The sequence below is a fragment of the Equus caballus genome, chromosome 23 (genome assembly GCF_041296265.1).
Source record: "Equus caballus isolate H_3958 breed thoroughbred chromosome 23, TB-T2T, whole genome shotgun sequence".
In the NCBI taxonomy this organism is placed as follows: Eukaryota; Metazoa; Chordata; class Mammalia; order Perissodactyla; family Equidae; genus Equus; species Equus caballus.
In genome coordinates, this window is record NC_091706.1 from 30,710,139 (window position 1) to 30,722,197 (window position 12,059).

The 12,059-nt window shown below is 41.9% G+C and overlaps 1 protein-coding gene across 1 annotated transcript in view; it reads left to right on the forward strand.

Annotated features, from left to right (window-relative positions):
* The first annotated feature begins 461 nt into the window (after positions 1-461).
* The window catches only part of RORB (RAR related orphan receptor B), a 184,066-nt gene continuing 172,468 nt past the window's right edge, over positions 462-12,059 (forward strand). Inside the window, exon 1 of the mRNA XM_014735412.3 lies at positions 462-1,164. Coding sequence (XP_014590898.1) covers positions 1,158-1,164 — 7 coding nt within the window. The 5' untranslated portion in view covers positions 462-1,157. The remainder of the gene's footprint in view (positions 1,165-12,059) is intronic.

A 12,059-nucleotide genomic window follows, 5' to 3' on the forward strand; every position in this document is an offset into this window, starting at 1 on the left:
TTTGAATTATTCTGCCACTAAAACCGAAGCGTCTTGCCCAGGGAAATTCCCGCCACACATGCGGAGTTTACCGAAAAAGGACTCTGCAGAGCGCTGCCATTAATTCAAAACTATCTATCCCGGGCCCGCAAGCTTTGCGAGAGACGAACGGAACCTGGGACCCGGGAGCCCCGCGTCTCTCGCTGCCGAATGACTGGTCAGTGCCCTCTCCCTCCTCCTGCAGTCGGAAGTGAATGTCACCTGCAGATCTGCCCGACTCTCTGTTGGTCCCTCTGCTCTGCCCAGTTCGGACAGTCTCTAATGCCTGTTCCCAGCCCAGGGCGCCTTCGGCTCCAGTGTCCCTAACCCCCACCCCTGGCCTCCAATCGGGTCCCCTCCCCCGTGGTCCCAGCCCCTCCACGCGCTGCCGGGCGCTGATTGGCGGCGGCGCTGACAGGAGGCGGGGCCTGGAAGTCCCGGCCAAACCCGCCCTCGCGTATAAGCCCCTTCTAGGCTCTCTCTCTCCATCTCTCTCCTCTCTCTTTCTCTCTAGCTCCCTTCCTCCCTGTAACTGAACAGTGAAAATTCACATTGTGGATCCGCTAACAGGCACAGATGTCATGTGAAAACGCACATGCTCTGCCATCCACACCGCCTTTCTTCCTTTTCTTTCTGTTTCCTTTTTTTTTCCTTGCTCCTTCTCCCTCTTCTTTGTAACTAACAAAACCACCACCAACTCCTCCTCCTGCTGCTGCCCTTCCTCCTCCTCAGTCCAAGTGATCACAAAAGAGATCTTCTGAGCCCGAGGCGGTGGCATTTTTAAAAAGCAAGCACATTGGAGAGAAAGAAAAAAGAAAAACAAAAGCAAAACAAAACCCAGGCACCAGCCAGCCAGCACATTTTTTTTTGCATCCTTCCTGAAAACAAACAAACAACCAAACAACCATCAAAACAGTCACCACCACCATCATCAAAACTGTAAACATAGCGGCGGCGGCGGCAGCGGCGGCAAACGTCACCCTCCGGCCACAGCGTCCGCCTAAAGGGATGGTTTTCTCGGCGGAGCAGCTCTTCGCTGACCACATTCTTCACTCGTGCTGAGCGGGATTTTTTGGGCTCTCCGGGGTTCCGGCTGGGAGCAGCTTCATGACTACGCGGAGCGGGAGAGCGGCCACACCATGCGAGGTAAGCGAGCCTGCGGGCACCGCGTCTGCCCGGGTCCGGCCAACTCCAGCCAGATGGGGAGATGGGGGAGGGGAGCGCACCCAGCCGAAGGGGAGAGAGGTCGGCGGGGCGCAGTTCCTGAGTTCGCGTTCGCAGGTGGGCTGCAAATGGCCTGGGCGTAGAAAGTTGTGGGAAGGTCTTGATGCCTCTTGGGAGTTCTGGAGGAACGCGGGAGGGCGCTTTTTAGAGAGGGCAGCGACGTTAGTTGCTTCCTCCCGGTTCTTGAGTTGCGCTGAACCATTTTAGTGTCACTATCGGGTGCGGGAGCGGCCGCCGGATGGAGGGGAGCCGGGAGAGGGATGCCTCTCGGCAGAAGCTGCTGGAGGCGCCCGGCGCGCCGTGGTCTCCGGCCGGCGTTGGGGCGTGGGGCGCACAGGCAGGCGGCGGGGCAGGCACACACACTCTCCAGGTTACGAGGCCCGGAGCGTCCGAGCCAGCCGACACGTCTCCTCGTGGGAGTAGTAGGCAGAGGGGCGGTGTCGCGGGGCTGGACGCGGATTCGGGTATCGTGCCCTGCGCGCGTCCCTCGTACCGGCTCAGCGAACTGGCCAGGTCCGCGTGCCCGAGCTCGCGCGGCCCAGGGACAAGCGCCACCCCGAAAAAGTTGTGCAGAGAAAGTTCCAAAGGATAGGACTGCCCGCACTACCCGCGGCGGGGAAGGCTCTTTTCTCAAAGGGCCGCTACAGGAGGCGGTGCTGGGTGAGCCCTCGGGCCAGGACCTCCGGCAGCGACAGCGGCGGCAGGACCCCGGGCGAAGTGGCAGCTGTGGGAATGGCTCGCGAGGGACGGGGGAGAGATGTCTGCTCTGGCTGCACTTTGGGCCTCCCGAGCCGCTGGCCTGATCGGCTTTAGGGAGTCACTTTGTCTGTCTCCTCCCCTGCGGTGCCGGGACCTCCAGGTTTCCTGCGCGCTATGCCCGGACGCGCTCTCCCCCACTTTCTGCTTAGCCACAACTTCACTCTTTTCTTGGAGAGCTAGCCTGGTTCCCGCGTGCCTTGGCAATACGTGCAAGCTTCTGGGCACCCACCTCTAACCCTCCAGTTTTTCTTCCTGGCCACCCTGCGTTCTTGGGAGGCCTCTCCTCTCCCCTTCGCGCGTCCCTCCGGGTCCTGGCAACAGAAAGTTGGAAACGGCGAGCTCTGGACCTTCCCACATCCCTTACCCCGCGACAGGTGGACCAGGCAGAAAGAACTTAGAAGAGTCGGACTGCAAACACTCAACACCTTCCCCCGGCTGTGTTCACCTTCCATTCACTGCCCCAAAACCTCTCTAGGAGCGCCCTGAGGGGGAAACGAGCAGGCTCCCTCTGCCCGCGCGCAGTGAGCCCGGAGCCTGGACGCTAGAGCAGAGACTAGGTCAGCCGGCTGAGGGCTGGGGTGTGGAAGGAGAGGGAAGGAGGAGGGACCGAGAGGCTGTAGGGAGGTGGGTGGGAAGGAAGTGACTGAAAGTAAGGAACAGGGACGTCCTGGTGGGATGGTGTTGATTGACCCGCGCATTGGAAGTGGGGGCTCCAGTAAGTTTAGTGTGCCGATTAGGGGTTTGGTCACATGCTCCACTGTCCAGATCCTTTCAGGAAACTGCATTTGGGAAATTGAATGCACAGCCTTTAACTGCGAGACGTCCTGGTCTTAGTTTTTCTTTTTCTGTCCCATCTCACCACCATCCGCTCTCCTTTCGGTTTCCCCTGCTCCATCTGGGGCTGCCAGTTCGTCTTTCCCCTGCATCTCCCCTTCCAACATTCATCCGATGGCTGAGTTCTTATGTTCTGAAGGGCCCATCCCGGCACTAAGACCTGGGGAGTAAGAGCCGCTCACTCTCCTCTTCCATTGTAGAAAACAGAGGAGTACAGGGCAGGAGTGGATTGTAGCTTGATCGCGCTGCTCCTGAAGGAGCCCTTTGCCGGTGACCGTCCGGATTCGCCACAGCGCTTGCTTCAGGGACCCCAGCAGCTTGAAGGATTGAAAGCCAAGCGCTCGCCTCATGCTCACCTTGAGAACCCAGTCTAAACCCACACCCCTGTTCCAGAGGGCGCCGCCCTCGCCAGGCTGCCCAGGAGAACTTGGAAGTGCTAACTTAAGGCGGCCAGGGGGGAAGCGCTGGAGAAAAGCAAGCGTCAAAAGTGGCAGAGTCCTTCTCTCGTCCTCCTGGGCTCTCGTTTTTAACCCTCTATTATCCTTCCTCTGCGTTCCCCGGGCATGTCCCACAGACCATGCCCGCCCGCGACATCAGGGTTGTTCTTTAAGGACGGGTTGAGAAAATATCCAAGTTACTCAGACGTCTTGTGAGAGTCGGGGGTTGAACTTGAGTGTGAACTTGTGTAGTGAGAGCGGAAACGAATCAGCTTTCTCTTGTGCCTGCGCTACAAAGCAGCCTATATTGGGGGGAGGGGGCGGTTTTTGAACTCGGCTTTACAGTGTGCCGACTCCATTTACCCCATACACCACACAACACACACACACCCCATCCCCAGGCGGTCCCAGCCAGTGCCTTGGCTTGGGCTCCACGGTTTGCAGTTGGCGACTAGCCTGAGTCAGGGAGCTTTGCGCGACGCAAACTTGGTCCAGGATTGGGTGGTCGCCCTGGGGGCCAACCCAGCAAACCCACCTCCCACCTCCACCACGCCCCCTCCAGGTCTAGGAGAGTTCAGAGACGTTATGCCGAGGGAAGCGCTGGGGTAAGAAAGGGGTTAAGAGTCTCTGATCTTTGAGGTCATTGTCCTGCCCCACAGCTGAACTGAGTCGGTCTCGGTGTCGAGCGAGGTGACTTACTCTGGGCTGGGCTGGGGCGGGGGAGGCTGTATTTGGTTGCGCACAAAGCATTTCACCCTTTGTCTGCTAGAGGGTACCACATGAGTTCTCGAGAGGCTTCTTCGTAGATTGCATTACTGGAAACAATAACTTCTGAAGGCGGAAGGGAGGACTTTTAATTGGGTCTGTTCATAGGTGAGAAAAAACGAGTGAGTCGAGGTGTGGGTTTCAAGACTCCTTCCTCAGAGGCCTGTCAGCTGTTTATTACTCGGGGACACCGAAATGGTCCGATTTTTCAGCCCTGCCTCTGCAGAGAACCCTGCTTCCAAAATCAGGGGCACAGATGTCCTCGCAATCAATAGGTGATTGTGGCTCGGGCGGATTAGGAATCTGGTTTTATGCTTGCTGTAAACAAGGATGGGGCTTGGCTTTTCCAAAGCCCAGTTTTCATCTATTCTTTTCAGGTAGTTAATTTTTATTAACTGCTAACTTTAGAAAAGAAGCAGCTTACTTTCACAGGTATGGCAGCCCCTCGGAAGTCTGGAGCTCTGAATGTCCAGCTGGTCAGGCCTTTAGATTTCCTAAACAAGTTCTCCATCTTAGTTTCTTCCACGAATTCCAATTAAATATTATAACCAACATTCACCTCCCACAACTAAAAGACATCGCAGAAAGGACATCTCTGTCAGTTGTCCATTAATAATTGTTCACTAAGTAATCATCAGTAAGCTGTCTTTATTCCAAGAAAAGTAAACATTCAAGCAGTTTAAAGAAAAATCCTAAAGCTGTATTTCAAGTATTACTGGAAAAAATATATAGCCAGAAAAATAAAATATTTTCTTAGGTAGATACATCTTGGGACTCTCTCCTCTCTCCTCCCCCAACATGCTGGGTGGATTTGTAAGAAATATTTGACATCCTGGGCTTCTGGGAGACACATTAGTGCCGCCAAGCCTTTTTACTTTTCTGTATTTTCAGATATCGGGAATTGGGACACCAGGATGGAAATATAAAGAAAGAAATTTTGAGCAGCAGACCTAATAAATGTGAGGGATAAAGGTTAAAACTCTTTTTTAGCACTCATTGAAAATTTAGAAGTCCTGGATTTTCCATCAACAACAGTATAAGTTTTGCTCATTATAAAGGATGGTTTCTTGCATCATTATGAAAGTGGTTTTTGTGAGGTTTTACTTTAACATAAATGATAGATTTATTTTATACTCAATCAAATAGGAATATTAACATTTACTTATCTTGGTAACAATTTGTCAAATATTAAACTATTAACAGCCTTAAAAGCAATTATTCAGGTGTGTATTTGCATACATTGCATTTTAAATTTAAGCTTTTCAGAGTCATGAGACCTAGTTTTACAGCAATGATGGTTTTACAGCACCAAGAAAATATGAAGTGACTTTTTTTCAGAAAGTAACATATACAGAATTGTCACCAGGATTTTTAAATGGCTCAATACAGAAAGTTTTTCTAGATAAAAAGACAAATAAAACTTTTTTTAGCTATTATTTTGCATCTTATAAACTTGTGTCCACTTTTTAGTAATGTCATGTGGCCTCTATAGTTTTCATATTCTTCGCTATAGTAATTCTAAGACGTAACAGTGTGAATCACAACACATTAACTAGATTTTTTTCACTGCAATGAATAATACACTTCTAACTTCAAGACATATTACAGCATTCAATTATTACAGGATTATTATTATTATTATTATTATAGTAAATTATTGTTTAAAAATTCTATATGGGGTCTACTGGTGTTCTGCAAATTTGTAAATGAAGTGAGGTTTAAAGTTGTGAGCAATAACATCAATGCCACTGTACATCTGTGAAATCTAAGCCTTACAGATAATTATGGGAGGAAATAGGAGAATTAATGCCAAAGTTAAGACCATCAAATTCTGGCCAGATTGAAACAAATCAAAGGTTATAAGCGTATATGTTATTAGTGCAAAAGTTATTACTGAGTGAAGTGATTTAAAATATGTATTTTTTATACTGATTCTGGTATTATGAATAGAATTTCTTAAGACTAAATCATTTCTGTATTTATCTCATAAAGACAAAAAAAATAAAGGCTTTAAATTTTGTTGTCATGAATTTAATGTAATTGACATTAAGCAAATGTTTTATGATGATGTTAAAATATACAGAAAAGTAAATATTAGGAATGGACATTGTACTTAATAATTAATATAGGTTTTTAAATTCTAGATGTAATTTTACTATTCCATCCATTCTTATCTAAAGGATAGAAATTAAGTAGACAAATGAAATAAGTCTTTTGTAATGTAATGAATGATGACCTTTGATAAAATGAGCATTCTACACATAAAGTATTATTCCTGTAATTTTGTAATCATCTTCCAATTACATCTTCTTGCAAATATTTATCTTGCTTTGAGTAGAATCTCTGACTTTACAGAATCCCTAGCAGATAATAGCAGTCTTTGGAGGCGTCTGTTGATATACACTGATACACAATATGTATATGTATGTGCCTATAACCACCCACTCAGACAAGAAGAATGAATATTTGAGAGAGAAAATCATTCTTATCTTTGCTTTCACAATCCAGACTTCCAAATTCAAGCATATTTAGAGAAACAGAAGCAACTTTCCAGAGCATTCAAAAAGAAGAAACGAATACATGTGGTACTTGAGTCGCATAAAAAAGAAACTGTTAATAGCATCTATTTATAAATGATCCACACAAAACTCCGTTATACTACCTAATGATAATTAGAGGGAAAGGGAATCAAAGAATTCAAGACTGCCAAATAAATAAAATATTCCCTCTCAAATTAAGCAACAAATTCATAGATAACAAGGCTTATGCCATGAATTTGAAGGATGTCTCCTTTGTAGCAGGAGACAAAGGGAGCATAGAGGAATAAATATTGATTGAACTAATCATCTGATGAATAGAAATGAGATTTACCAGTGCACCAATATAATAGACTATGTTAACTACTTCTTTCATAGCGCATATGCTGCCCTTTCAACCCCTGACCCCATCCATTCACTTCTTAATGAGGGAAACCACAGGTGTTATAACGGCATTTATAGTGAATCAACCTAAATATAATAACCATGTGGTTAACTAATGGCATTGCGGGGCAGATTCTCATGAAAGGAAATATTGTGATCAGAGTGTCACAAAATTATTATGCACTGCAAACCACTTAGAATTTTGGCTTGCTCTGTTTACCTTTAAAACATATCTGTGTAGCCATAGATATTTCAAGTCCCAGACTTGTTGTCTCCATAATAAACGCAATTTTATTAATGCTTATCCGAGGGGTTAAAACCGTTATTCAACATGTATTACCTATGTTGTTTCATGCCTTCATAGTAAGCATTTAAGACACTTAAAAATAACACTGAGAAGTTACAGTATTTTATACTTAATGTAGCAAAGCATTTTTCTTGGTTAGTGGTTGTGTTATAAATATTGGAAACAGAATGTAACTTTATAATAGTTATAATTATATGATAAATTTTGTTTCAAAATTAAATTGGAATGTTCTTGGTTTAGGCATGTTATTGCAAAGGCCTAATGAACATTTTACCTTTTGCCAAAACATGAGGCTAAAAACTTGTCCAAAAATAGGCTCTTGTGAAAGAGCAAAAGTAATTTGCTTTGACTTAAATGTGTTTGCCTCTACATAGTGAATATTTTATTAACTGGTTGGATACGCTGACTGTGTAAATTACTTTACTAGAGAGGATATTTGTTGATGTCATTTTTTGTGCAATTAGTTATCATATCATGTGGTCCTGGGGTATATTTCTCTAATTCAGAGGAATCACAGACATCAGCAGAGAAAGAACAAACTAATCTGGTTGCTTACTGAATTATGTTTTTTGTTACCAGCCTACTTATTACTTTGTACTCACGTGAGTCCAATATCCTGGCACCATGGGGCATGAGAAAGATTTGAGGTGCTTAAAGAAAACTGTTCCATAGATTTTTTCTCATTGTAAAACTTTTTTGTGATGACTATTGCAATAAGTCAATTTTAAATTATATTGTTTTAAATTTTTACATGACTGCCCAATAAATCATCCTCCTTCTAAACACTGTTACGCCATTACCTGAATTTCATTAGGATTAAGTTGTAATCATGTGACAATAGCAGATATCCAATATTTTAATTTTGAATTAGAGGTAAAAAAGATACTCTGAATTTGGGCACAAAATTAACCTTAAAAAAGAAACAGCAAAAGCTCTTTTTAAAGGCCTTGGCATTTATAAGCATTACTTGGCATGAAATAAGTGAATATTACAGGCTGTGAAAAACAAAATGTAGACTATTATCTTATTTTAATTTTCTGACTAGTTTTTTAAAAATATAAATTTCTCTCCTTCTGATCTGGAACCAACTAAGTTGATTTTCTCCTGTTCTGAAAACTTTGTCAAGCTCATTAATCAACTCATTTCTGAGTCCAAGTTAAAATATACTCTTGAATATGAGGATAAGAACGTCTTCACAAATATTTCAATTTTAAGTTTTAATTTAAAAAGGGACAGGCTCAAAGGTTTCATCTTTTACAGCTACATATATATACAAATAGAAACGTATGTGACTCACATTTATTTATTCCTGATTTATTGAGCATCTACTGAAAGCACGGCACAGAACTGAGCCCTAAAGATGCTCAAGTTGATAAAGCATAGTCAACTGAGGAGGTCGAAACCATAATCAAAGTGAGAGCAGGACAGAATACAGCGAGGATGCTCTCAGACATCAAAACAGCTCTCGCAGGGGAAGTGCTATTTGAGATGGAACTCTAAGGATGAGTAGAAGTTCATCTTTTGGTTAATTTGTTCCTCATAAATGAGGTTTATTCAATTATTGTTTGTTATATTCCCCAGTTGCCTGTTATATTTGGTACTATGTGAAATTCAGTTTATGGAAGTAGAACCATTCCAAGAGGAGCATATCCTGATGGAGAACAAGTGGTAGTAACATTGTTCTTGAATAAAGCTTTTGCTAGTAAAATGATTTTCAAGTGATAATTTAAAAAAACTCTAAGGTAATCATAAATTACAAAAATAAAATATACTGAAGGAGAAATAGTGGTGTGAAGAAGAGTACAAAATTTTTAAAAATATATTACTGGTATAAATTATGGAAAAATACTTTACAACATCCCTATACATTTGTTTTCATAAGATAAATTCTTATCTTTGTAAAATAAGGAAATGGCTGATACACACTGAGCTCCATTTTCTTTACATCAAGGTATTACCTGAAAATAGTGATATCTGCCATAGAGAGTACCGTAGATTACTAGATATCAGGGAGAATAAAATCCGTTGAAGTAGTAGGGTATGTCGGCAGTGTCTGAGGGCCATAGTGATATTCTTGAAACTCTGCCATTCTAAGAGCTTAGATGTAAGATTGAACTCTGAAAATTAAGCTATAAAATCAATATATAATGATCTTGCTGTCTTTTGATTTATTCTTTCTCCTAAGCATATGTAAAGAAAGAAAATTCCTGGACTCCTCTATAGTAATAAAAATGGGAGTGTGAGAAACAACTGTTGGCCGAGTCCATGCCGGCACTATGTTTGGGGAAATCACTGATTAGGCTGGAAAAATATCCACTACGTTTCACAATGAGGCTCTTCATTTTGAAGTGGTAATTTGGCATTCTGGTCTTATACGTTAGCTCTTGTGAGCTTAGTTAACTTGAATCCTCATCCTAAAGTCTAATCCACTCTGAAACTCTGGTGAGATTGACTTTCTGAGCCTACAAAGTTGACAACCAGACCCTGGGCTGGGAAGAATTTGCAAAGTAAATGTCACCCGTTGAGACTTCCAGGCAGCCAAATTGCCACTCTTGGTCATAACCCTCTGCATTAGGCTGAACCTCATCTTCAAATTTCAACACGGTGAGCAAGACCACAGAGTGATACGTTTTCAGTCTTGAAAAATAGATACATTTTTTTAAAATGCTGATTATTAATTGGAATTTGTTAGACCAGGGAGTGGTGGTCTTCTGTCGTAACACACCCTGATAATATAACGGCTATTGTACTTGATCTGTTTATTTCTTGCAACTAAAAGAATTCAAGAAGTGGCTGAATGACCACATTTCTTGGAGCCTTTCTATAAAGGTGAAAGGTGAAAGAGAGGGCACACAAAGGCCCCTCTAACTTCTAAAAGCTTTGATTGAATGGTTATTTAATAAAGCAACTGGTTTTCTGGACATCACTTCTTCACCTCTTATTGCAATTTCTCTGGTGCTCATATGTTATATGACAATGGATACGTACAGCCACTTCATGTTATGCCTGGGCTCGTGTGAGATTCTGGGTGGTAAATGTAGACTGACCCTTTGGAGAATAGTAGTTTTACTTGAAGTGCTATAGGTAATATGAGTCTAGATTTTCACTCTAGCTTTTATGGAAATACGCCTAGTATTTAGCAAATATTAAACCACTATTTTGATCTTTCCATTAAAAAGACTATTTAAGGACAATCTTGTTAAATAGGATCAGAATGTATTGTTGCCTGTAATTAATTCTGAGAATATGAAATTCAGAGAGTAGTACTATTTTTATTTGCCTGAATAGTGTAAAGAAAATAACTGAAACTAGTTATTTATCAAACTGTATTTAAAATGTTTAATTTCACCTGTCCAAGGCATGGATCACAAAAGTGCTTCATACAGGTTCCATAACACTGGATTAGCTTGAGAACCCATATTCTAAGTTTCCCAAGTAAAAGTTTCATTACATAGCTTGAGGCAGAATGAACACTCGAGTCATATTTTACCATCCAGCAGCTGCTGGCTTCTAGATTCCAGAATCAGACAATAACACACAAGTTTAAAGAACTTAGACAGGTTGAGTTGCTAATGATTAATTGGCTATCGTTATCATTGTCAGGTCAACTAATAAAATCATTACACAGAACATTTTCCATTAACTCATACATGCGTTGTGCCTGGCACATAGCAAAGGAATTAAACACTTTTTCTTAAAAAAGGAGAAGAAACCTTGTTCCAAATTTCCACAGTTGTTGAATATGAGCAAATGCCACACAGTCTGGTTGCATAGAGGAACATTTGTTCGGGAAAAACACATCATATCATTAAGGTGCAGTGCTTCTTGGCAATAATTTGTTTTTTTACAAAAACAAAATATTTTAGATAAATTGATTTCAAAATTTTTAGGATCCTAACCTATTCATCAGTTTGCTCTAAAATTAAATTTAAAACAAACAGTCCAACATGCTGGGTTTTTTTCTTTTAAATGCTTAATACCATTTAAAAGGCTTAATTCTAAGCACTTTCACCCTTGCGTATATATTTTCATTCTTGTGATTAAGAAAAAGTTAAGTGCCAATGGGACACGGCTTTTGGAGTATCTTTCCAAGGACAGCTCAGAAATATCAATAATAAGAAGGCTAATAAGGTAGTATTGATATTCTTACAGTTGTGGTTTGTTTTATTTTGTTTTATTTACTAATATTATTAAAAGTCAGTCTGGCTGCCACCCATGTCAGAATAAATTAAAATTTATTTTATTGGTTTTATCAAGTGTTCTTTTGTAATGAAATAAATTGACTCTGAATTTCTTTCCACCAAAATTTCATTAGTGATTTTTGAAACGTTATCTAATATGGTTTACATGAGTATTGATTTAGAGTCAGAGATAAACTTTCTTTCATCATAATACAATGAGCAAAAAAGTACAAGAAAATATAAGACAAAATTGTAGATGACACCCCCAATAGTGGATCAGGTTTAAATGCGATTCAACAAATCTTGATATTGTGTGCTTACAATGTATAAGAAGCGATGCCCTATATGGTAACAGTCTCAAGCAAAACAAAAGTGGTTTTCTTATAAAATTCCTAAAGAACCCCTTAGGTAATTTTTATTTCATTTGAATTTTTCTAATGTCCACTGTTGATTATATCCCTTTTTCCTAAATGAGAAAAACAGATGACTTGTCCATAATTATTTGGTAAAAGAGATTGAGATAGAATTTGACTTCAATCAAGGGCCTCTGACTCAGAATCCAGTTCTATTGTCATTACTCTATGCTTCTTCTCTTAGGCTGTACTATTTTTTG